This window comes from Eurosta solidaginis, chromosome 2 (assembly GCF_040869045.1).
Source record: "Eurosta solidaginis isolate ZX-2024a chromosome 2, ASM4086904v1, whole genome shotgun sequence".
Lineage (NCBI taxonomy): Eukaryota > Metazoa > Arthropoda > Insecta > Diptera > Tephritidae > Eurosta > Eurosta solidaginis.
Genome location: NC_090320.1, coordinates 5286016 through 5313238, shown reverse-complemented (window position 1 = coordinate 5313238; position 27223 = coordinate 5286016). Strand labels below are relative to the sequence as shown.

Here is a 27223-nt window from a genome sequence, read left to right as displayed (position 1 = left end):
AATTGTAGCTCAATGAGAACTTACATAAAAATCAATCCCAAAATTTCCTCCGTTTCGTACCATTTTTCTAAATATCTCATCCCGTGTGCACCCTAGCGAATCTTTTTGTATCGTGTCATCGGCTGTCATCGACCTCTGAATTAAGTCTGAAATTTCAAGTCTCTACTTCATCGAGAAGTTACTTAAACGCTGGTTTGAAAACTTTCAAATTCTTATCTAATTATTTCGATAAGTGCGCCACCTAACGGAGTTTTTCCTTTTGTTGCATTGTCACGGTGTTCTAACATATGCGTAAAGTTTCATGTTTGTAGCTCAATGAGAAGTTACTTAAGAATCGATTGCAAGATTTGTATGAAAAGCGGACAAACATTCAACCGACCTATATATATAAAGGAAGTAAAATGACACTGAAGATGACACAATTCCGAAACCGATTTATCTCCAAACCAAATTTGACAGGAGAAGACGGGAAATCGTTCCAATATGCATCAGTTATCCACCAGAACATTTTTCCCATTATCAGGAACCACAGAATATTGAAAAGCTGCTGAGAATAGACATTTTTTTTCAATTTTTATATTTTTTTAAATTTATCGGCTTTTGCGAAAAATGTAAGAATTGGGCGTATTTGTGCATGCCAACTTCCTGTACAGAGGGTGGTGCCCAAAATTTTTGTATAAAGTAAATTTTTTGTGGGAAAATTTCAGATAAAGCCCCAAACTTTTTTCAAATGCAACGATATTTTATTACATGTTCCGGGACCCTTCTTCAGATCATTTTCGGGTACTGGGCTTTGAACTCACTTAGTTTTTGAATGCAAATGCCTTTTACCACTCGCTTAACTGTCTGTGTTTAAGATTGTGATTTAGTCTCAATGCTACTCTCGATTAACTATCTGCTTTTAATCTTTTTTTCGGCTCATATCTGTGACCCGAACTTTCCAGTAAGTGTGGAAAAATGTATGTATTTTTTATACTCAGTTGAGCAGAGCTCACAGAGTATATTAAGTTTGATTGGATAACGGTTGGTTGTACAGGTATAAAGAAATCAAGATAGATATAGACTTCCATATATCAAAATCATCAGGATAGAAAAAAAATTTGATTGAGCCATGTCCGTCCGTCCGTCCCTTAACACGATAACTTGAGTAACTTTTGAGTTATCTGGATGAAATTTGGTGTGTAGGTTTCTGGGCACTCATCTCAGATCGCTATTTAAAATGAACGATATCGGACTATAACCACGCCCACTTTTTCGATATCGAAAATTTCGAAAAACCGAAAAAGTTCAATAATTCATTACCAAAGAAGGATAAAGAGATGAAACTTGGTAGGTGAGTTGAACTGATGACGCAGAATAGAAAATCAGTACAATTTGGGACAATGGGCGTGGCACCGCCCACTTTTAAAAGAAGGTAATTTAAAACTTTTGCAAGCTGTAATTTGGCAGTCGTTGAAAATATCATGATGAAATTTGGCAGGAACTTTACTCATATTACTGTATGTACACTTAATAAAAATTAGCAAAATCGGAGAAGGACCACGCCCACTTTAAAAAAAATTTGTTTTTTAAAGTAAAATTTTAACAAAAAATTTAATATCTTTAGAGTATATACATAAGTAAATTATGTCAACATTCAACTCCAGTAATAATATGGTGCAACAAAATACAAAAATAAAAGAAAATTTCAAAATGGGCGTCGCTCAGCCCTTTTTCATTTAATTTGTCTAGGATACTTTTAATGCCATAAGTCGAACAAAAATTTACCAATCCGTTTGAAATTTGGTAGGGGCATAGATTTTATGACGTTAACTGTTTTCTGTGAAAATAGGCGAAGTCGGTTGAAGCCACGCCCAGTTTTTATATACAGTCGTCCGTCTGTCCTTCCGCTCGGCCGTTATATCTTTACTAAACTCAGTTCACGTACTTATCTGAACTCACTTTGTATTGGTGTAAAAAATGGCCGAAATCCGACTATGAGCACGCCCACTTTTTCGATATCGAAAATTACGAAAAATGAAAAAAGTGCCATAATTCTATACCAAATACGAAAAAAGGGATGAAGCATGGTAATTGGATTGGTTTATTGACGCCAAATATAACTTTAGAAAAAACTTTGTAAAATGGTTGTGACACCTATCATATTAAGTAGAAGAAAATGAAAAAGTTCTGCAGGGCAAAATAAAAAACCCTTGAAATCTTGGCAGGTATTACATATATATATAAATATCCAACAGATGATGTTCTGGGTCACCCCTGATCCACATTTTGGTCGATATCTGGAAAACGCCTTCACATATACAACTACCACCACTCCCTTTTAAAACTCTCATTAATACTTTTAATTTGATACCAATATCGTACAAACAAAGTCTAGAGTCACCCCTGGTCCACCTTTATTGCGATACCTCGAAAAGGGGTCCACCTATAGAACTAAGGCCCACTCCCTTTTAAAATACTCATTAACACCTTTCATTTAATACCCATATTGTACAAACTTATTCTAGAGTCAGCCCTGGTCCACCTTTATGGCGATATCCCTAAATGGCGTCCACCTATAGAACTATGGCCCACTCCCTCATAAAATACTCTTTAATGCCTTTCATTTGATACACATGTCATACAAACACATTCCAGGGTTTCCCTCGGTTCATTTTCCTACATGGTTATTTTCCCAGTATTAATTTTTTGTTTCACGTTTTTATTCCATGTGCCAGCATTAATTTGGTAAAACGGCAATAAATAACATGAAATCAGGGGCCGAAACTGTTATTCCTTTTATAAAATAATTCCTTGCAAAACTATTAATTTTGGACTTTTAATATATTTGGATCAAGATAAAAATTATTTGAGATTTTTATTTTTTGAGTCCGATAGAACTAGTTAAACTCGGACTTTTAAAAATAAAAGTCCGGAAATAAAATTTAAATCCGGCCTTTATTTTTTAAGCCCAAAATAAAAGTCCGGCTTGATAACAAAGAAACGGCTTATCCGAATTAAAAAAAAATTGTTTGTTTCGGATAAGCCGTTTCTTTAGATTTTACTTTTATATGTGGACTATTATGAAAAGTTCGATAAACAAAAAGGATGCATGATTCGAAATGATATTGCTATAGGGATACCTGGGAACTTAAACATTTTCACCTAGGACAATTTTTTGACCAGGACTTTTTCGACTCCGAAAAAATAAATAATTATTATTTTCCGTCCCTGCATTAAATACCAATAAAACAGCGCGATCCAAAATAAAAAGTTAAATCGTTAGTCAAAAACCAAAACAACATTATTGCGAAATGCCTAAAAATATGCTAGGATGCAATAATAATAATTCACCTTTTAATACCGTGACAAATACATGCAAAGAAAAAGACAGCAAAGTGACCAGCTTAAAAATATTGCACTGAACATATATTTTGTTTTTATAAAATTTTTTTTCAACCTTTTTAATTTTAGTTTTTGTAAAGTGTTTTTAAATTTTTATTTCGCAGTTCAAAAGTGCTATCTAAACGATAAAAGCAAATACCTACATTTACTTGTTGATTTATTTTTGTAATGGGATTTCTGCTTAAATCCCTTCAAATTCCACGAAATCCTGCTAATTATTATTGGATTTCATTTGACCGCAAATTTAAAATCACTGGCAATTTTTTGCTGCTGCTGCGGTTATTTGCAAATGTTTTCATGCATTTTTATTTGAAAGAAATGGAGTTAGTCTTACAAGCTATTGCTAAACTTTTTACTTTTAGTCAATAAAAATGCAAGTTTTTAAATTTTTTTAAAGACAAATCACTCAAACATGCGAATGCCTCGTAACTATGGAAGCATCGCAAATAAAAAAACTTTCCATATGAATATGCGAGGCTTAGACGATTTATTAGCTTGACGGGTCATATTTGCCAATTTTCATGACTTGCTACACATGTTTAAAGCTTTAAAATTTTCCTTATTTTTCTTTCAGTGTCCAGTCCGCCAACAACAATGCCGCCGCCAACCACAACACGTCGAACCACAATAGCGCCGGCATGGGATATTTTTAGTACGCCAATTTATGGCATTATGCCAACCAATTCAATGATTGTCATCGATAAATGTAAGTTGCTGATAAATCTATGTCTACAAGTGTGTGTCTTTGTGTGTCTCTGTGTACAACAGAGCAATAAAGCAATAACACGAAGGAGCAATAGGGCAATAAATGAATAAAAACGTGAAAACGTGCTCTGGATGGGTGACTGGATGAAATAGTAGAGAACGAATGTATGACAAATATGGAGTGCTTAGTAAATTCGATGTTGTTTTGGAGTCGCAAAAAAACTACTAAATTATCACATTCAAAGTCCCAGGCTTCCAAAAGAAAAAAAAAGGAAAATGAAATAAATTTTAAAAATTTCACTAAAGCAACCAAACTGGCTTACCTAAGCTACCTAAGCAGTAGTATGTCGTACTTTGTAAAACGAAGTATATTTTTTTTATCTTCGTACTAAAGTTTCATATCTCTATGCGGCTTCAGACCTGGCCCTAATCGACCATATCTTCGCAATCCTGTAGAGGACCTACGATAACACAGTCGACACTCATTAATTTCTGTTGACTTCACAGCAGCCTTTGACAGCGTGAAAAGGAGTTACTAGTGTGCTGTTATGTCTGAGTTCAAACTAGATTCGAAACCAAACGAGGCGTATTTCTTTCTTGCAAATTCTTTAAACTAATGCAGCAGACCTAAACCGTGATGTTACAATCTTTTATAAGAGCGTACAACTACTAGCGTGTGCTAATGTTGACATCACTTACCTTAAAAAACGCTCGGAAAGTTGTGGCTTCTCTTGATAAGGTAAAGAGGCAAAGAACAGAGGATCTGTCGATAAAATAGTGCAAGACGAAGTACTTTCTGTCATTCAAGAATCATCGCATATTCGCCTTGGCAGCCACGTCAATCAAGCCGTGAACAACTCCTTCCGACAAATGCTACTTTGAAATGAGTTCTCGACGAACCAAAATCACGCTCTACAAGTCGCTCATCATACCTGTCCTGATGTATGACTCAGAATAACGAACCGTATCGAGAGAAGATGAGATGGCTCACGCAGCATTCGATGGAGAAGTTCACCAAAATATTTTTACTCCTGTCCGTAATGTCCATAGCGAGTATCACAGAAGGTGTAATGATGAGCCAAATATATAAGCCTTACGCAGATATGAAGATGGTGCAGGAAATAAAAACCCAAATTCTTCGCGGGCTAGGTTATATAATGCGAATGAACGAATTGCTTCGTTATGGGATATGTGCGTGTTATCCACTTCTTATCGATGGGTTATTGGTTTTTTTATCGCTGTTTTATTGACAAGGTATATGTCAGTTATCAATTTATTGACGAAGTGTTATAACCTTGCAATGAATTACAATGGTTATCGATCAGCTATCCATTTTCTGTCGCCGAGTTACTGATTTTTTATCGAAACTTGATCGATTATCTATCGGACTGTTGACCATACGTCCCCAAAGGTTATCGATTTGTTATATGAGTGCTACCAATTCTTTATCGGCGTGTTGTGAACATTATCGTAAGATTTGGATTTGCTAACGATAAAATATCAACTTGTTATCCAAACTTTTTCGATTATTAATCGAAAATTTTATTGATATGGTATCAAAAAGTTACCGATTTTATATCGAAAAATTACCAGTTGTTAACGGCGCGTTATTGATGTTTTATCAACGGTTCATTGTTATGAAACAGACACTAATAAAACTAACCAATAGTAAGATGCTGACTCGAAGACAACGAGCCGATATCAAACCGATTGCTCGACGAATAATTGCCTTTCGATAGTAAGCCGATAATAAACCAATAACTTGTCGGTATCGGTTAATACGGAAAAGAAGCCGACGAAATTCTTCTAAAATAGCCCAACATTATTTCTTTCTTGAAAAGTTACTGCTATTGCGCTTCAACTTCAAGCTCTGGGCCTGCTGTATATAATTTGAAAACATTCATTTTTTAGACGTTCCCCTGTATGTTTACACATAGAATCTCATGAGTACTTGATAATCAAGCCTTTTTTTTACTGTTGAAAGCTGTTGCTGATATGTTTTTCGAAAACAATTCAACGTGTTATTTTAAGGTTAATCTGTTAAAGACAAGTATTTTATGTAATAGTCAGTGTTTACATTGTAAAATAGTCAAAGGAATCAAAACATTTCACCTTTTCTAATACAAATAATATCTAGTAAATTTACACACAACTTTGCACACTGTATGATATAAATACATATATACATATATATGTACAAAGAAAGACAAGAAAATTCATTGCCATTTATAATCTCTATAGTAAACGCCAAATGTGTAAACTTTCTTTATCTTCCATTTCAGTGGGCAACAAGTACCAATCGAATCTGAATGAGATTGACAAATCCGAACAAAAGCTAACTGTTGATAATTCAAAAGGGTATGACTGGTCAAACGATAAAAGTGCAGCAACAACAAGAACGCAATTATTGTTGCAACATTCATATGGGAGCTACAACAATAATAACATCATACATAACATACTACGAATGTGTTGTAATTATGCAATGCTAATTGCATTTGTTGGTATGCTGCTAACGACGTGGCTACAACAAACAGCAATAAACAAGGTTATAGCAATAAAAACAAAAACAACGAATACAATACATACAACAACTACAACTACAGTAGTACCAGTATTAAGTGCGAAAAGTTACAAAACAATACGAAAGGAGCTTACAATTGAAAACTCACTCATGCATACACAAACACATAATCGAAATTGTGCACATAGCAAATTCATAGCATATAAACAGGCGTAAAAGTTTATTTGATGCTCCTCACATGTAACGCATAGAATCAAACTTGAACATACAAACAAATAAACACACACACAAATGAGCATATGGATGCGTATGCCGCATACTTTTTTATTATATTTTTTTTTTTTTTTGTTGTGTTGCAATATTATTTATATGATATAAATTGGAAATGAAATTATTAATTATATAATTATTCCATTTAATTTTCATTACTCTCTTAAGTATTTTTGTTATCATTTCCATAACTAAGTGTTGTCCTCTACATTGGTTTCAATTGATTATTTTTGTAATTTACTTTATAAGAGCCTCGAATGAATACATAACTATGTATTATGCATAAAGTATTATTGAGCATATATTGTTACGAATTTCGTGCAATTCCGCTTATTTGCAACCTTCTACTAACATTCGAATCACTAAACTGTTGAATAAATAACTCCACTATTCAATAATGCAAAATGGCTTTATTAAAGTACTTCACAATAACACTTATACTTTCCAACTGATAGCTTGCTTAAATCAAACTGATTGTCGTGCCTCAAGTGTTGCTGCTTTTTATATTGTTTGGTGTCCTCGTTGCCATATTTCTAGGCGTTTCTATTTCTAGAATTTACTAGTTAGTTATCAGCTATAAATTTCTCAGCTATAACTACAGATGCACGATTTTATAGCTTCTCTCATAGCCCATGCGCATGTATATGTGAGTGATACTTGCACAAATGATTGCATACTTTTGGGAGTATCTCAGATATATGCATGTGTTTGTGCGTTACTCTCCGCTGCTCGCATGGACATATGGGTAGACATAATGATTGATTTGTTGATGTGCATACGAGTTACTGCTTAGTATCGGCTTAGAGGTGATAGTATCCCTTATCCTTTTATTATTGTTTTATATTTGTTTATATTTTTACTGTATACAAACAAGTTAATTGTTGATTTGCTTTAAAAATAAAGCAAAATTCACAACTTAAATTTTTGTTGGTAGGATTTATATTTTATAGCAAACAATTCTCAATATCTTTGACTAAGTTTTCACTGCCAAAAACAATACAACATACGCCAATTATTTAAAAAATATTAAGACAACATGAAAGAATTATGTTACTTTTGTAAAAAAAATATTCATATTAAAGACAAAAATACACTAAGAAAAAAACGCTAACCTAAAATGAAAAAAAAAACTTTTCACAAAAAAAATGTATATTTAGCAACCTTTCAATGTAATGTGTAAGAATTTCTTATTTTTGTATAAAAAAATAAAATAAAATATTTCTCACAATATTTACGTGTATAAGTTAGCTCAGTCTAGACCAAGATAAAAACACTTACGGGGTATAACATGTCAGAAACGGTTATACCTTGTAGTGTTTTTATCAAGTTCTAGACTAGAAATCCACGGCCGTTACAGTTGCACAATTAAATCTTTATAAAATTATCTGCATTTTCAAGAAAAAACCAATATTGTTTTTGAGAAAATTACGGTCTTTATATGTTGCAAAATTAATCCTTTTTTTCGCTTTCAAGAATTTTTAGGATATTTGTTTTTTAATGTATGTATGTATATATACACTATGTATTATTTTTCACAGCAAATAATACACGATTAAAAATACGAGCCAAAAATTTAAGCCATTCATCAGTTTGAGTAATTTTTCAAACTTCTTTTTACTCAAATTTCAGTCTACTACTGCGTTTTTTAATTTTATTCGGTTTAAACTTAAGACCTAACCAAACAGTAAGTGCAAAATCTCAAAATTATTTTAAAACAGAAAGGCGCGATAACCTTAAAGAGATTTTATGCCGAGTTTCTCTTCCAATTTGCGCTGTGCTCTTTCCTACAACATGCCGACTGCGAACAGAGTAGTCGTACGGCTTGCGATATTTTCGACATGAAGTTTAATAGTGAGAGTATTATATAGAGCTTACGATATCTTCTGGTATGCGCGCGAGAATTTCACTAAAACCAAAAAGTAAACAATATTGCTACCGCAGTGACTAAATTGAATTTCGAGGAGCTCGTGGGCTTTAGCAATATTTCGAGACTCCAAAATCTCAGCAGAAGAAATCGAAAGCGCTACCATGGAACATGCCATAACATTGATTTCTTATAGTTTTTTGCTGTAGTAATGTATTTTGTATGTATTCTAACTTGTAGGAGATAAATGGGGAAATCCATGTGCCATCATCACCGATTGTGGTATGAAAAGAATAATTGATAAAATTTACAGCGAACTTTTGCTTCACCGCTGCTAATTTGTAAATAAACTGTTCTTTTACCAAATTATTTTTATAATTGCATTATCGTGGAGTAAGAAACAAAATACCGGCATACATACATAAACATATACATATGTAATATATATTAAAATTGTAAAATTTATGAAAACCAAATACATGCGAACACGCTTACAAGCTTATATATATGAAGACGAAGCTACATATTACTACATATACACATTTTGAAGCATAAATATTTGAAGAAGATATTTGGCTTTGCTTGTTGCATATAAAATAGTGGAACATGAAAAAAAAAAATGCTGAGAATATACAATATTCTAAATTGTTAAAAATTAATATAAATAATGAAAAATTATAAAACAATTACGCCTGTCATATAGGAAAAAGTAAAAATTATAAAAAAACATAACTAAAAAAACCAAGCTAAACTACTAAATAACAAAAAAATAAATTAAATATTAATATTTGTGACGTAAGTAAGCATTTAGACTAAGCAAAGCATAAGAAAACCAAGCTCAGTTTATAAGTACATGAAATTTATATACATATATATATGTACGTATGTACGTATGTGCATGCATCATATCTATTCTTAAAAATAAAATGCTACTTATGTAGGTATAAGTATATTTAGCAGTTACTAATGTTTAGATGTTTATTGCAATTAGATTAGTAAGCTATTGCTAAAATTAGTATGTAATACATTTGACTAAGCATTGGCGCTTATGAAATCAAATCACACACAAGCGCATACTTACCTATTAATATTAATAAATATATGTATAAAAAATATATTGAAACAAATAAAATTTTAAATAAATACTTTAACAAACAAACAAAATTTCGTGGTCTTTATTTTCGCAAAAAAAATTAAATGGTGAGCAAAATATATATATATCATTTAATGGTTTTCTCACTTAAGAGATCAGAGTTTAGGAAGAACTACTCACTATTACTGTCTTTTAGACCTAGGCATATCTTCTTAGCTTTTTCTTGTATGATATGGCTACCTACTTGTAGATTAATATACAATTCCATACAAAGTTCCGTCATTAATCCTTCAATACAACAATCTGAATTTATCGGTACAGAAAAGACCCTAAGCCAAGCAAGATTTCCGAAACTCTTCTATCGCATTATATAGCCAATTACTTTTAGGTTCTATCACAATTTGATTCAAGGTTCTATCGATATCGGTTCAAAATCTACGTGCGATTTATCGAAAGATCGATCTGCGCTGACTACCAACTGCTTTTTGTGAATATGTCTTGAATAAAGCAAAATGCAACGGTTTTTTTTTTTTTGCACTCATATATCTTCCCAATGAAGATTGATCCGCAATTTCGATCAACGTTCTATCGTTAACAGTTAAGGCGCTACGTGGATTAATCGGCTCTTCGATATCAGTTGTCAATTGGTGTATATCTATTGAACCAAGCCAAATAAAATAGTTTTTGTTTTTGCAGTGTATAGCCCTCTATTTGTAGATTAGTCCACAATTTACCATAAAGCTTCGTTATATACCCTTCAAGGCTAAATTGGGAGTTATCGGCACACAAATGACCCTGCACATAAATTTCCCCATAACTCTTGAAGCAAGCCATATAAAACAAGTTTTTTTTCTGCAATATTCAGACATCCACATTTAGATTAATACACAACTTGCTATAGAGTTCCACTATTAACCCTTCAAGGCAAAAACTTAAACATATTGTTCATAAATGCCCCAGCACATAAATAACGTCATATCTCTAGAATCAAGCTAGATATTTTAAACTATTCTATTGTATTATGTAACCACTTTCATTGGGATTACTCTACAGTTAGACTCAGCGGTTCGATTTCTACGAGCGATTTATCGCTTGATAGATCAGTGCTTACTGCCAACTGATTTTTGTGTATATCTTTTGAACAAAGCAAAATTTAAATTTTTTTCTTTTGCATCCATAACAGCACCTAATTTAGATTGATCCACAATTTGACTCAAGTTTCTATCACTAACGGTTAAGGCGCTAAATGCATTAATCGATTTTTCGATTAATTGTGTATATTTCTTTAACCAATGCAAATGGTAAAGTTTTTGTTTTTGCAATATATAGATACACACCTTTAGATTAACCCAAAATCTGACATACACTTCTATTATTACCCGTTCAGTGTGTACCGATAACTCCCGATTTTTCCTCAAAGGGCTAATATTGGAACTTCATTTCGAATTGTGGACTAAGCCACAAGAGGATACCTACAGATTGCAAAAACAAAAACTTTACCATTTGCTTTGGTTCAAGAAATGGACACAATTTATCGAAAAATCGATTAATGCATTTATCGCCTTAACCGTTAATGATGGAACCTTAAATCAAATTGTGAATTAATCTATACGTAGGTACGTATGTAATGCAAAGAAAATTGTTTTGAAATTTTGCTTGGTTCTAGAGATATACACAACAATCGGTTTTTGTCGACAGTTGTTGTCGCGCATGGGAAATCTTACGTAGCGCTTGTACCGTTAAAGATAGGACGTTGAATCAAATGGTTTCTTAAGCCACAGTTAATTAGCTATATAATCCAAGAAAAAAGGATAGAAGATCTTGCTTGGCTCAAGAGATATTCAGAATTTTATGTGCTGGGTCATTTATGTAACAATAAATTTCAGTTATTGCCTTGAATGGTTAATGATGGAACTTTATAGCAAGTTGTGGATTAATCTAAATGTGGATGTCTAAATATTGCAAAAATAAAAACTTTGTCATTTGGCTTGCTTCAAGAGATATACGCAAAATCACGCCAGTTATCGAAAAACCGATTAAATTACCCTTTATCTCTTGAACCAAGCAAACTGGAAATATTTTTGTTTTTGCAACACGTAGACCTCCTCTTGTAGATTACTCCACACTTTGTTATAAAGTTCCATCATTAACCCTTCAAGGCAATAATTGAAATTTATTGTTACATAAATGACCCAGCACATAAAATCCCGAATATCTCTTGAGCCAAGCAAGATCTTCGATTTTTTTTCTTGGATTATATAGCTAATTAACTGTAGCTTAAGAAACCATTTGATTCAACGTCCTATCTTTAACGGTTCAAGCGCTATGTAAGATTTCCCATGCGCGACAACAACTGTCGACAAAAACCGATTGTTGTGTATGTATATCTCTAGAACCAAGCAAAATTTCAAAACAATTTTCTTTGCATTACATACGTACCTACGTATAGATTAATTCACAATTTGATTTAAGGTTCCATCATTAACGGTTAAGGCGATAAATGCATTAATCGATTTTTCGATAAATTGTGTCCATTTCTTGAACCAAAACAAATGGTAAAGTTTTTGTTTTTGCAATGTGTAGGTATCCTCTTGTGGCTTAGTCCACAATTCGAAATGAAGTTCCAATATTAGCCCTTTGAGGAGTAATCGGGAGTTATCGGTACACACTGAACGGGTAATAATAGGAATGTGTGTCAGATTGTGCGTTAATCTACAGGTGAGTATCTATATATTGGCAAACCAAAAACTTTACCATTTGCATTGGTTAAAGAAATATACACAATTAATCGAAAAACCGATTAATGCATTTAGCGCCTTAACCGTTAGTGATAGAAACTTGAATCAAATTGTGGATCAATCTAAATTAGGCGCTGTTATGGATGCAAAAGAAAAAAAATTAAATTTTGCTTTGTTCAAAAGATATACACAAAAATCAGTTGGCAGTAAGCACTGATCGATCAAGCGATAAATCGCACTTATAAATCGAACCTTTGACAATACAACACTGAATCTGACTGTAGAGTAATCCTCATGACGGTGGTTACATAATACAATAGAATAGTTTAAAAAATCTAGCTTGGTTCAAGAGATATGACGTTATTTATGTGCTGGGGCATTTCTGTGACAATATGTTTCAATTATTGCCTTGAAGGGTTAATGATGGCACTTTGTAGCAAGTTGTGGATTAATCTAAATGTGGATGCCTAAATATTTCAGAAAGAAAAATTTTGTTATATGGCTTGGTTCAAAAGTTATGGGGGAAATTTAAGTGCTGTGTCATTTGTGTGCCGATAAATCCCAATTTAACCTTGAAGGGTATATGCTGGAGCTTTATAGCAAATTGTGAACCAATCTACAAATAGTGGGTTTTACATTACAAAAACAAAAACTGTGTCATTTGGCTTGGTTCAAGATATATACACCAATTGACAGCTGATATTGAAAAACCGATTAATCCACGTAGTGCCTTAACCGTTAACGATAGAACATTTATTGAAATTGTGGATCAATATACATTGGGAAGCTATGTATATGAATGCTAAAAAAAACGGTTGCATTTTGCTTTCTTCAAGAGATATTCACAAAAATCAGTTGGCATTCAGCTCTGATCGATCTTTCGATAAAGCGCACGTGGACATTGAACCGTTAGAGATAGAGCCATGAATTGGACTGTGGAATAATATACGGATAGGTGGCTATGTAACGCAAATGAAGAGTTTCGAAAATCTTACTTGGTTTAGGAGATATCAAGTAATTTAGTTGCAGACCCAGCATTGTGTACCTATAAATTGAAATTTTTGCATTGAAGGGTTAATGATGGAACCTTATATCAAATTGAGGATTATTCTACAAGTGGTTGCCCATACACTGCAAAATCAAAAACTTTATTATTCGGCTTGGTTAACGGTATATATATAAATTAACAGTAGCTATCGAAAAACACGTCTATGGAAGCAGAGGAAGCAGAGGTAGAGGGCAGCCCCCACTCTGTTGGAAGGACCAGGTGGGAAATGATTTAAACTCCCTTGGTGTGACCAATTAGCGCCGGTTGGCGGAGCGAAGGAGCGACTGGCGCGCCTTGTTGGACGGTCATAACCGTTTAGACGGTTAAGCGTCAATTAAGTAAGTAAGAAGTAAGTATCGAAAAACCGACTAATCCACTTAGCGTCTTAACCTTTAACAATAGAGCCTTTAAACAAATTGTGTCTTTATCTACAAGTAGGCATCTATGTATTGAAACCCCACAACTTTGTGATAAAAATCTTAAATGAATCAGTGCGTAAGTGAACGAGATTTGAATATCATGTATTGCCTAATAGTCTAAGTTGTTAAACCTCATACGGACAGCATATAGTAAATATTCCAAATAATATGTTTAAGAAGAATATTTCTAGGAAAGGGAAGTGAAGAGAAGGAGATGAAAGGAATGATATGAAACAAAATGCGAAACGGAAACCAGACTGGGTGCTATCAATTTGCTATCGAAGTTTTCAACGGCGTGTTATCAATGATTGTTGTTGTTATCGAACTGTTATACACTCACTAAGGCTAATACAAGTTATTAATGAGTAACCGATTAGTCATCGATTAGATTTCGAAAACTTGTCGAAATGGTACCGAAAAATTATCCGATGAGCGATTATTAATTGAAAAGTTATCAAAAAATGATAGATTTTCAGCGTTAAGGTATCAATTTTTTGCGGGAGTTTTATTTATTTTTATCCTCGTGTTATCTAAATGTTGTTGATATTTTTACGAACTGTTATTAGAATGTTACCGGTTTGATACCAAAAAGCTATCGAATCCCATTCAAATTTATTAGCGACGACTCATCGGCTTGTTATAAAACAGATACCAATTACACATCTGCAACACGGCAAAATTAGTATGATAACGTACTAATAAGACGCCGACGGCTCGCCGATAACAAGCCGATGACAAACTGAAGACTCGAGGAAAATAGTCGACTATCAATAATAAGCTGACAATAAAGCGATAACTTGGCAAAGTCAATTGTTATCGATAAACTGGCGTAGCTCCTCTGAAAGTGACAGAAATTATTTATTTCTGTTGATATTACAGATGTGGTTCAACTTTGACTTCTGGGCAAGCTCCAGCTTACACTTCGAACCTCACGAGTACTTGGTACTCAAGCCCTTATTTTTATTTCAACAAAGCGGCTTGATATTTGTCTTGTAGATTGGCTTATCTAGTATATTTTTCTGAGCTATCTTCATTAAAAAATAGTGAAGAAATTTTTTGTTTATATTATAAGTACTGGGAAATTTAGATTCGAAAATCGCTGATATTGACGATAGTTCAAAATATTTAAACAAATTCCATGTATAACAAATCTCCTTAATTAACTGCAGCTTTTTCTTTTATATATAATATAATGCAACTAATAGTATTGAATCATCAACTTAGCACATTAGCAACACACAAAAAACTTAAACAGCAGCATCCTTCTAGCTTTATCACACAAATATTGCATAAGTTTCTTTCCGAGTAAAAAGTTAAAGGTCAATTTCACTGACTATGAAATCACATAAATTTTGTATGCACAAGACAAATTAAATACAAATGAAAATTAGAGATTTCGGCAAATACACACACACATCTAAGTCTAACATTGAACGTCCTCATTTTTCCACCCACACACTCATGCACAGCCACATCACCTTTGCTAACATAATAATTCTTCTTATTTTGCTACTAAACGAAGGTCACAGCATGCCCGCCAGCTAATAAATACTCAACAGAATAGTAAATGAGTTTAACACGTAGGAAATTTGCAATGATATACTAATTGTGTATGTATGTATGTGCACTGGCGTGGAAATAAGTACATAGTACAGCTACTTGTTTATTAGTGGCCAACGGGTAAAGAGTTTGCTGACGCCACTAAAGAAACGCTCTTAGTTAGCTCAGTAGAACTTAAAAAAATGCAAAAAGACTTAACGAAATGAGTGTAGAGCTATTGGTGACAGTTGTTGTTGCCATACATTAATTACGACTATAGATAGTTGTGTCAAGGATACTGTGTTAGTGTTAATGATTCAGTGGAATGTAGTTAGATATTTCATGATATTTGTTTGAATGTGAGTGAGTTGTCTGTTAATTGAATAGAATACTTTAACACGTACATTATGGAGGCAGCTGACATTTCCGTACAACGAGCGCGGTGCGGTCGCTAAAAATGTATGTCTTTTAAGGTGGTTTAATGGTTAAAGTTGACTAGGGAAACTAGATTGAATTGTAAAAGTCTTAAATGCTTTACAAGGTTTTTTAACACTGATTATTTTAGTTCCAATTGTAGTTTTCCATTTTTCTGTTTTTCTGTTTTTAAATTATCATGCATTACTTTTGATATCCCATATCATAACATATAGTGGATGACAGCACATGATGAATAATCATATCTCATAATCATAAGTACTTCAAAAATCTAATCACAAAGTAGTGTACGTGCCTCAGTATAGCAAGGATATTTACTGAACAGACGGATATCAATAAATTATTGTAAAAAAGTGTTACTCCCCGTACTACCTTTAAGCTTTTGCGTTGGTCTGATTTCACAGATGGTCACTGGAATCCCAAATAGGTATAAATACAATAGTGGAATCAAAACTGGTTCTTAAGTTAACTTAACCGTCTTTTCTCAGTTCCAAAAGTTGCGATATTAATAGCGAACTGTGTTACGGGGTATACATGGAGCATGCGTGGCACATATAGATCAAGGGTCTTCAAAAATTTAAAGTTATTTTTTTCTTATGATCTAGACGATGTCAGCCTGCCTAAATATGCTTCTCTGATTTCTTTCATTTTTTCTGAACATTGTGCTTATTTAGTTCTAGATATGTAATATCATCACACCGAGATATGTAAAGACATGTCGTTGGAAATTTGTATATACATATATAGCATATGACATCACAAGTAACAAAGTTGCATCACTCGATTTTCATATACCTACATGACATATCATAAACCTATATATTGCTTATGACATCACATCGTTTGCGTTATGAGGTACATGTAGGTAGCACATAACACCTGCATTGTCAAAGTCACATCATATCAATAAATTTCGTCAATTCTTTGGATGTAGTTACTAAGATATATACCATCTATCCATTACTTTTCTAGTACATGTCATTAAGCCTTTATCAAAGTTATATTTTATGTCTCAAATAATTTATGTTTTGTCCAAAAAACATTAATTCTGTTTGCCAAAATCACACCTTTGTATCGAACTTACTTCATATAACCATTTCTATCCTATGATTTCACAGCCTGTGTGTTGTATACATATATTATCACAGCTTTATATCAACCGTAATAATAAACCTTTATAGTGCCTATGATATAACCACAATTGCGTGTCGCTTACTTGATATTTGCCTTAATTAGCAAAGTTACTTCATATAACCATATCCTATTTATGAATTCCTTAATTTCTATTTTGTTAATAGGACATCACGTCTTACTATGAAGGTCTATTTTTATTTTATCTACGCGATATAATATCCGCATATCGAACTTCATATCATATAACCATATCCCGTTATGATATTACCTCAGTTGCGTTTCGTCTACTTAATACCTTGCCTTGATTACCAAAGTAGCATCTTACATCTCATGCTATTTATGACATCGCGTAATTTGTATTTTTTCTATAGGACATCACGCCTTATTACCAAAGTCACATCCTGCCTACGATGTTGAATCTTCTTTGTTTTGTCTACGCGACATCATGTCTTTCTTTCATCATCACACATATATCCATGGCTCATATGTATAAAAGTAGTAAAGTAAATTTTTATAGTAATCACTCGCAAATTATATAGAATTATCATTTGCGTTTCACCCATTTGACATCTTACTTTCATTGTAATATATTCACAGCACATTACACATTTAAAGGTGAATAGTAACAAAGAGTGAAGCAATACATATTTTTTTATATATTGTGTCCTTCAATTTGGTCTAACATTTATTGTAGCTAGCAGATGTGAGGAAATCATGTCTCACCCTAGCAATCCCACTCAAAAATTGTAACTTATTATTATTACCGTAAATTTATGTACTTAAAGCGTACTTATAACCCGCCAAAACGCAATTTCTCCCCAACTTTATGAGCAACACCTCTCAAGGCATTTCTTCAAACTTTGCCACTCAAAAGTCAAATATTCGCAAATATGGAAATTTGATGCCGACTTTAGTTACTGCAGCGATAATATGTACTTAATCTCGGTTGCAAGTATGTTTGCTATTGTAACAATCAATTCTAAAGGTTTACGACCAATATGAGCAATGCCACTTTGCGATTTCTACTCATGATTTTATGCAAATCTTTACAAAAACTTTTTTAGTCAAATTGTGGCATTGTGATATTGTAAAGTTATTAAGTGGCTTGTTGTTTTTTTGCTGTGAGTTTGAAGTTTTGTGTATGAACTTATTGTAATTGTTCAAGAGTGTCAAAAAAGTGGATTAGTAAAGAAATATTGAGCTTGTTACTAAAAAAGGAGGAGAAATTCAATTTATCTGTATTTATATTCTGTTATTACAGTTTTTATTAATAAGTATTTCATTTTTATTTTCAATTGGTTTTAAGACATTTCAACCGCATAGTCTACGCTTTCACCTTCTTCTTGTCCTTCAAACCCTGCAAGTATTCACCTAAATAAGTTTGCATAGCAGATTTTTGTATGGTAGTCATAAACAATTCCAAATCGAGTTGACGATTTATTTCAAAATTTTTCAAAATTTGCTCTCTAAACTTAAGTTTAGTCATGGCGCGCGCAGTCAGCGTACGTTGTCCAAATCCATTAATAAATGCCACACACTTTTCTAAAGCCTCCTCTTTGCTATTAGCCAATTCATCTATAAGACCTGCTTTGAGCGCCTCATCACTATTATAGATGCGACTTGATGTAAGATCAAGTTCAGCAACACGCCTGCATGGCATTACATTTGCATAAGTATCTATCAACCCCGTAGGTACAACTAGTCCAGCCATAGTACCATTTAGACCGATTTTGAAGTTAGGCAGCATAATGCGATATTCACTGCCAACAGCTAATATGCAACCCCCCGCCATTGCGTGTCCATTTAGCAGCGCTACAGTAAAGAGCGGGGTAGAAAAGAGAGTGCGCCATAAATTTTGTAAAGTGCACCAAAAATCCTCCAAACTTCTTGTGTCTGGTTTGTAACATTCTTTCAAATCTAGTCTTGCGCTAAATATACGATTTGATGCGGAAGTTAGTATGAGGCCACGACATTTCGATTGTTCTAAATTATGAATGGCACGCTGTATTTCGTTCATGAATAGTGCATTGAGTGCATTGGCTGGCGGTCGATTGAACGTAAGAGTGGCAATGCCCGTCTTGTCATCTACACTCACTGTGGTGAATTGCTGGTCGGCAACTTTGTTGATAGAATTGGTCAATGTGCGAATAAGAGTGTTTGGTTTTATTTTTTTGCAAAAGTAGCTGCTATTTGATAAATACAAAATTCCGGGACTAGATAGGAAAAAGTTAATACGTGAAAGTGATATGCAAACTTGTTTTTCTTATAGCAAACACTCACTTTAATATATTAAGTTAGCAGAATAAGAAATATCAAATGTTTTCGCTCATTTTTCTGTGCTTTTCGGTAGTGTACTTATCTTGAGTTAAATATTATTCTCTCACGAGCAAGAATACAATACTAAACTAGAAAAAGTCACCACAACTGCAGCCATTCATACGAAGTCGTTTGTTTGTACTTTTTTCGCTCATTTTATCCCAGCAGTAAAATTTTTACGCTGCCAAATGTATGACAAACACTATACCAAGCGAGAACGAACTTTAGATTGGAAGATTAGATAACTTAAGTAAACCTTAAACATATAAGTGATACTGTATTTTGCAACAAATTGTTATCTATTTTGTATCAGTATAATTTTCTACGCAAAATGGAAACACCTTGTACGCCAAGTCAAGCAAGCACATTCGGCATACTTTACAAGCTAATTGCGTGATCTTGTAGACAAAACAATTATGGGGATATCATTATTATGGATTCAAAAAGCCTTTTTAATTCCTTCTGATATTATTTTGTGTTTTGAAGTCGGTTCATTTGGTTTTGTCCAGGGATCGTTAGGGTTATGAGTTCTAAAATAAAAATAAAAATTGAATACTTATTTTTTGACTTTTATACATATTCTAAAATTTTAGCTATTATTTATGACTTTAAAATAGAAGGAACTTTTAAAAGTTATATCTTGACTTTTTCCAAAAAAGGCAAATACTATGTGTTCTTTAGCACACAGACCGCCGTAGAGCTCAAATGGAAATTAGAAGGAATAATAAAGATCTAGAAGCCAAGATGGGACATCATGTGTTCAAATTCGTATGGTAAGCAAGCCAGTATATAATAGAGTATATTATAGTCATTCTGTGGTTTCAGTACTCTGTAACAAATGTTATTGTTGATTTTTCGCCAACCCAGAAAGTTCTGAAGCAGTTCTGCGACACAGCCTTTAGAAAATCATATAAATGGTTTCTTTAGTAATGAAAATGGTACTGTACTAACGACTAAAAATAACAAAAGTCGTTTCATATACTTCTATTTAGCTTTCAACTTCAATTGCTTGATTTTACATTCAATAAATCCTGGACATCGTTTTGTTTAAAAAAGGTTTTGATTTTTTATTAAATACAATAATACAATTTTTAATAAAAAACAAAACATACCAATTATGGTTGATGATCAAAATCCAGTTTAATGACAAGTGTACTACATATTACTAGTACCATTTTTATACTTTTAATTTTCATGAATAACTTAGTTAGTTTATACTAAAATTGTGCAATTTGTGACGCCAAATGTAATCTACGGATACATACATTTATATATGTAAGTTTTTTACTAAACAATCTGTTTGCTTAATTCTAACCAAAATTTCTTTTAATAACTTTCTTTTATGTACATTGTTATTGTTATAAAATTACTGGTTTGTGATAAAAATTACTAAATAAATTCAGTTTCGCTCCTGAAGAAGCTAAGGTGCTTAGCGAAACGTTGAGCCGAAATAGTGGAGTTTAATTTAACTTTGCACTAAGCAAATAATGGTCAAAAAGCCTATTTATACTGCGGTTTTGATTTTATTTAGTGCATATCAATATTTATCTGCTGGTTTTTAAGGATCTTACAAAATGGTAGAATTATCAGCAACCTCGAAAAATGCAATTTATTACTAAAAAGCAAAATCCCCACTCGTCTTTTAGGCCCTGAACATGATTGCAGTTTGATGCAATCAACCAATCTACGCAGCGCCACCAAAAGTCCGCCGAGTGATACTAAAATATTTTGCATGGGGCTTCAAAACTTGTTTTGGATTCAAATCACTAAAAATTGGATATATGTATATACTATTTTTAAACGATACAGTTTCATTCATACGCTTAGAAAAAATTCTTCGAATCATCACTTTCAAATCAATGCTCATATTTTTCTTACCACTCATATCACACAGTCTTTATACTGCTGGGATTTTATCTTAACTGTGGTAGCATTTTTGAAGCATAATTTTCGGCTGACGTTAGCTCGTTTAATTTTCAATAATGCACTGTAATGAAAATATCTAGTTCTGAACTCGTGCACGTCTAGTACACTCGGAATCAGTGCAGTTTCGGCTTCATATTATTATACATGTTTTCAATATCGAGTTTAACGGCGGTGGATACTGTTCCTCGCTGCAATACATTTTCTATAGCTCTGAACTGGTGAATCTATAGCGACTATCAAAGAGTACTAGTATTTGAAACTTTGGGTCTAACGATTCGGAAAAGAACCTTCTATAGCAAATGCATTTTTGCAGATATGGTTATGTGAACGTCGTTGTCGAATCATTTACCCCAAGCAGAAAAGATTTAGATTCAATCTGTAATAACGCATAATATCACAACTAGAAAAGTATTACGTTTCAAAAACGAGTCTCATTTTGTTCCATTGATTTATTTTTTTCGTAACATTCGCAAATTTGTTTAAATTTTTCTTTCTTTTTAACTTGTTAATTACCGGCAATTCGGTCAAACATATGTACTTTTATATATAAAAATATGCGACAGCGTATATATATTTTTGTGTCGTAAACAAAATTTGCAAACAATTTACAAAAAGAACAAAAAAAAAAAAGTAAAAACTCAAGCAAAAATGCTGATTTGTACTTTTTAATACGATAATGCCGCTGAATGAATGTTGATGATGCAACATATTTCGAAAGTGACGTGGGAATAGAGCGCGCTGTACAAAATAATAACAAAATTAAAAATATATTATCATTTGTTTTTGCGTCTTTAAACACGTGATTATAAAATTTTTTGTTCCGTAGTAACTTTGCTTTATAATAAATTTTTTACGGAGTTTCTTTTTGATGTGAAAAAAAATAAAATTTAAATATCAGGCTAAACCTAAGATTATGGCAGTATGTAAAGTGGCAAACGAACATTCAAGGCTAATGCAGTTATAAAGATCATTGAAACGTGAGCAACAGTGACGCAGGGGACTATTTCTGGAGAAATTTTGCCGACATAGAGGTAAATTAAAAAACACAAAATGACTTGAGACCCTAGCAGGAACAGCAAAATTTAGTTGATTGATTAGGTCAGGGAAGTCAATAACGCTGATAATGAGCTTATGAATGAATAAAACGCCCAGTAATACTCTACGATTTTCTAGAGATGGTAAATTAATTATTTCAATTATCTGCAATGAAAGTTTAAGATATTGAGTCAGTGCAGTCAACAAGTTTTAAGTTTTAGTTTACGGAAACAATACGGTTTAGTTCCAGCTTATCGAATGCCGAGTGGCTTTGCAAGAATTTTAACGTGCCCTCGAGAGACGTAGAGCCTAGTGCTCATTCCACATCCCGACGGAATACTTGACGTTAGTATCGGGGGGAAAAGTATTTAGACGGTAGAAGGTTTACGTTAAAGCCCCTCGCACACTGAAGGAAAACATACAAGTATGCACATAAGATCTTCTACAACAACTGCACTACCTCCTTGTGTATATTCATAATTGATTTTGACATAAGAAACGCCACCGATATGCCTGTTCCATCCAAGTACTTTAATATGAGTACATATAATATTGTAACGAATTTAGTGAAATTCCGCTTATTCCAAATGTTCGGTGGCGGCATCAAAATTCGTTTTAGAGGTATGGTTCCTTCGGCAAAGTTTCTTATTTTGATCCCTAGAATGCGATTTTCACAGAGCAATGAGCGATTTTTAAATCGACCCGCCCTAATATATATATATGTGACCCGGTCTATGAAAAGGTGGCATATGACTCAAAAAAGAAATTGCGAGACACATCTGGTAATATTTTTTTGAATCATAAGCCACCTTTTCATAGACCGGGTCACTGTTCGTTTGAAGGTTTGTTTGGTACTGTAATGTTAGGTTTTATTACAAGCAGCTTAGCTAGCCACTTGTTTCGATACCTGCCCTGCAGAGAAGTCGATAACAAGAAATACAATTTTTTGTTTCATTTTCTTTGTTTCTATTTTTTGTTACATAGACCTAAAGTACCAAATAAGACCTAGTTTAATGACTTATCTTGTTTGGTTGATTTTCCGACAGGGTGGATAAATGATGTATATTGGAACGATTTTCCGTCATCCCTTGTCAAATTTGGTTTTGAGACAAACCGGTTTCGGCGTTGTGCCATCATCAGTGTCGATTTTCGTTCTGATCTGTTGTTGTCATTTGTCCTGTATTTATAGTTCGTAGGTATATGAGCAGGTATTGCCAAATTGATGCTTGTGTATATTTAGTTATGTGTATGTTCGGTTCTTTCAGAACCGAGGGTGGTTTACTAATCGATTTGTGTGGCTGACTGGGGTAGGTAGAAATCTGTGATTTTAGTCGTTTGACCTTCTTTGTCGGTTTTTTGTTTTGGTGTGTTAGTTGTTTTGTGTTTATTTGTTGTTGTGTGTTTGTATGTTGTACCTGTGTTATTAAGTCGTTTCCTGTAAACAAGCTTTAAAGGCTCGAATATTGTGTCAGAAATTGTGTTTATCTGTTCGTTTATTATTCTACCGTCGAATGTTTTCTGTTTGTAGATTTCCATGTTTTCGAGTACGTTGAGACGTCGGCCCTTTTCTTGTATGTGAAGAACCCTAACTGTTTTATTGATGTTTGCTGGGGAACATTCATTCTCGACCATGTGATTCGCGAAGTTAGACTCGGGTATAATGTTTGGATTCCGTATTTTTTTGTTGTAATCTCTAATATGTTCTCTGAACCTCATTCTTATTTGCCGTCCTGTTTGTCCTATGTAACCATGCTGGCATCCGCAGGTAAGCTTGTATACGCCGTGGCTGCTAAACGGATCCTCTGAGTTAATGTTAGTTCTTAGTTTTCGCCCTAGATTGTTCGATGTTTTGAATGCTGTGTTAATGTTGTATTTTTTAAAGAAGTTTGCCAACTTATATGTTGCTTTTCCAGTATATGTCATAGTCGTCCAGCTATTATTTTCCTTTTCATTATTTCTTTTTGGTTCTCCATTTGTCCTTCTGAGCTTATCTACTAGTGCTTTTTTATATCCGTTGTTTGCAGCGATATTATATATGACCTCAAGTTCTTTCTTATATGCCTCTTGTGTAAGAGGTGTTCTTTCAAGTCTATGTACCAAGTGCCTTAATGCTGCATTTTTATGATGTTGAGGGTGATTTGAGGTATTGTGTATTATTGTGTCGGTGGCCGTTGACTTTCTATATATGTCATAGTTAAATCTTTTGGCTTCTTTATCAATATTTATCGTGAGGTGTAGATAGTTGATTCCTCCGTCTTTTTCGGTTTCCATTGTAAATTTTATATTACCGTGCTGTTTGTTGAGGTACTCCAGTACGAGCTCTTCGTTATTAGTAGTTAAAACGCATCCACGTATCTAGCATAAAATGACACGCCTAATTTGGACTTCAGCTCCTGTATGTACTTTTCTTCCAGATTTTGCATGAACACTTCCATAAGAATTGCTGACGTGGGGCTTCCCATTCCAAGACCGTTTGTTTGTCTATATATTTTATTGTTGAATTTAAAATAGTTTTGACGTAAAGTGGTTCTTAGCGTATTTGTGATTTGCATACTTTTCACTTTGTTTTTTGTGTTATGAACTATTATTGAGCTAACTATGTCCAAAGTCTCCGATAGTGGTATAGATGGGTATAAATCTTTTATGTCAAAAGATACCAATTTGCTGTTTCTTGTTAGCTCTACGGTCTCGAGTCTCTCTATTAGTTCTGTTGTGTTAGCTATAGCATATTCGTTCCTTAGCTCCAGAGTATCTATCAATATCGTTTTTAAATATTTGGACAGTTTGTAACATTGTGCCGATTTGATATTAATGATGGGCCTCATTGGCGTGTCCGGCTTGTGGATTTTTGGTAGCGCAACCAGTGGAGGAGCCGAAGGGTTCATTTGGACCAATCTATGTGCCATGTTAGAATCTACTATATTTGTTGCATTTTTTATAGAAACTTTGATTTGTTTTTGGTATTCATCTGTGGGATCCTCTCTCATTCTACGACATTTCATTTCCTCTATGAGATCCTCGGTTTTGGATATATATTGCTCCTTTTCGATTAGCACAGTGGTGTTTCCTTTGTCCGCTTTCGTTGTGACAATATTGTTTTTCCTTAGTTTATGCCGTATGCAGCATTAAGGCACTTGGTACATAGACTTGAAAGAACACCTCTTACACAAGAGGCATATAAGAAAGAACTTGAGGTCATATATAATATCGCTGCAAACAACGGATATAAAAAAGCACTAGTAGATAAGCTCAGAAGGACAAATGGAGAACCAAAAAGAAATAATGAAAAGGAAAATAATAGCTGGACGACTATGACATATACTGGAAAAGCAACATATAAGTTGGCAAACTTCTTTAAAAATACAACATTAACACAGCATTCAAAACATCGAACAATCTAGGGCGAAAACTAAGAACTAACATTAACTCAGAGGATCTGTTTAGCAGCCACGGCGTATACAAGCTTACCTGCGGATGCCAGCATGGTTACATAGGACAAACAGGACGGCAAATAAGAATGAGGTTCAGAGAACATATTAGAAATTACAACAAAAAAAATACGGAATCCAAACATTATACCCGAGTCTAACTTCGCGAATCACATGGTCGAGAATGAATGTTCCCCAGCAAACATCAATAAAACAGTTAGGGTTCTTCACATACAAGAAAAGGGCCGACGTCTCAACGTACTCGAAAACATGGAAATCTACAAACAGAAAACATTCGACGGTAGAATAATAAACGAACAGATAAACACAATTTCTGACACAATATTCGAGCCTTTAAAACTTGTTTACAGGAAACGACTTAATAACACAGGTACAACAGACAAACACACAACAACAAATAAACACAAAACAATTAACACACCAAAACAAAAAACCGACAAAGAAGGTCAAACGACTAAAATCACAGATTTCTACCTACCCCAGTCAGCCACACAAATCGATTAGTAAACCACCCTCGGTTCTGAACGAACACACAGCACATACACATAACTAAATATACACAAGCATTAATTTGACAATACCTGCTCATATACCTACGAACTATAAATACAGGACAAATGACAACAACAGATCAGAACGAAAATCGACACTGATGATGGCACAACGCCGAAACCGGTTTGTCTCAAAACCAAATTTGACAAGGGATGACGGAAAATCGCTCCAATATACATCATTTATCCATCCTGTCGGAAAATCAACCAAACAAGATAAGTCAGTTATTGCTTGTCAGGCTTTTAACTTGAACGCGAACGGACTACTAACAATTTACAAGCGACGCCTACTGAAAATATATAAAGCAAAGGCGAGCATTTGGTTCAACAAACAATGCCTGGAATTGAATTTTACTCCGAAATTCGCAAAAATAACAATAAAGGCAAATACCAAATCTAGCAGGAAGACAGAAAAGCGGAAAAGGATTTTTTAAAATATGAGTTGGAAAGCTTATACTCGAAGAAGGATGAGATAAATGCTGAGTTATTATCTATCCATTTAAGATTGGCAGAACAACTACCTACGACTGCATTAATGGAATGTTTCGACCGCATTAAGACAGAGGTCGATCAGGAACTACAACAAAAATACAGGTCGCTGAACCGAAAATTGGACAAGCTGGCAGGACGACGAGAGGGTAACCAAAACCAAAACACTCACCAGTTTCATGACAAGTTCGTTAACCCCACAACAGTGGCCATTACCAAGGAAGAGGCACAACTTCTCGAAAAGGGCCTGAAGCACAATATCATGGACCAGAATACAGTAAGAAAAACGGAGCAAGCGATTGTA

General features: G+C 33.8%; 4 protein-coding genes across 7 annotated transcripts in view; 2 read left to right on the top strand and 2 right to left on the bottom strand.

The window, feature by feature from the left end:
- DIP-epsilon (Dpr-interacting protein epsilon) overlaps positions 1-9877 on the top strand; it is a 585790-nt gene extending 575913 nt beyond the window's left edge. For all 4 annotated transcript variants that reach the window (XM_067764168.1, XM_067764167.1, XM_067764169.1 and 1 more), the window contains 2 exons: positions 3959-4090; positions 6372-9877. In XM_067764168.1, the coding sequence (XP_067620269.1) occupies positions 3959-4090; positions 6372-6829 (590 nt within the window). In that variant the 3' untranslated portion in view covers positions 6830-9877. The remainder of the gene's footprint in view (positions 1-3958; positions 4091-6371) is intronic.
- Positions 1-27223, bottom strand: part of LOC137239172 (pickpocket protein 19-like) — a 229355-nt gene that overhangs the window by 2752 nt on the left and 199380 nt on the right. The gene's annotated exons all lie outside the window — the stretch shown is intronic.
- LOC137239045 (enoyl-CoA delta isomerase 1, mitochondrial-like) lies at positions 18421-21830 on the bottom strand. The gene is made up of 2 exons (XM_067763969.1): positions 21811-21830; positions 18421-19366 (listed from the first exon to the last, which is right to left on the bottom strand). The coding sequence occupies exons 1-2, from the start codon at positions 21828-21830 to the stop codon at positions 18478-18480; spliced, it is 909 nt and encodes a 302-aa protein (XP_067620070.1). The 3' UTR covers positions 18421-18477.
- The window catches only part of ppk7 (pickpocket 7), a 126529-nt gene continuing 121517 nt past the window's right edge, over positions 22212-27223 (top strand). Inside the window, exon 1 of the mRNA XM_067764177.1 lies at positions 22212-22426. The gene's annotated coding sequence lies outside the window, so the exon portion shown is untranslated. The remainder of the gene's footprint in view (positions 22427-27223) is intronic.

Bases quoted from the DNA above. Each gene is read 5' to 3' on its own strand.
- LOC137239045 (XM_067763969.1), bottom strand. From the start codon at position 21,830: ATGAGACTCGTTTTTGAAAC. The intron at 19,367-21,810 runs GTAATACTTTTC...TTTCCTATCTAG, and splicing joins ATGAGACTCGTTTTTGAAAC to TCCCGGAATTTTGTATTTAT.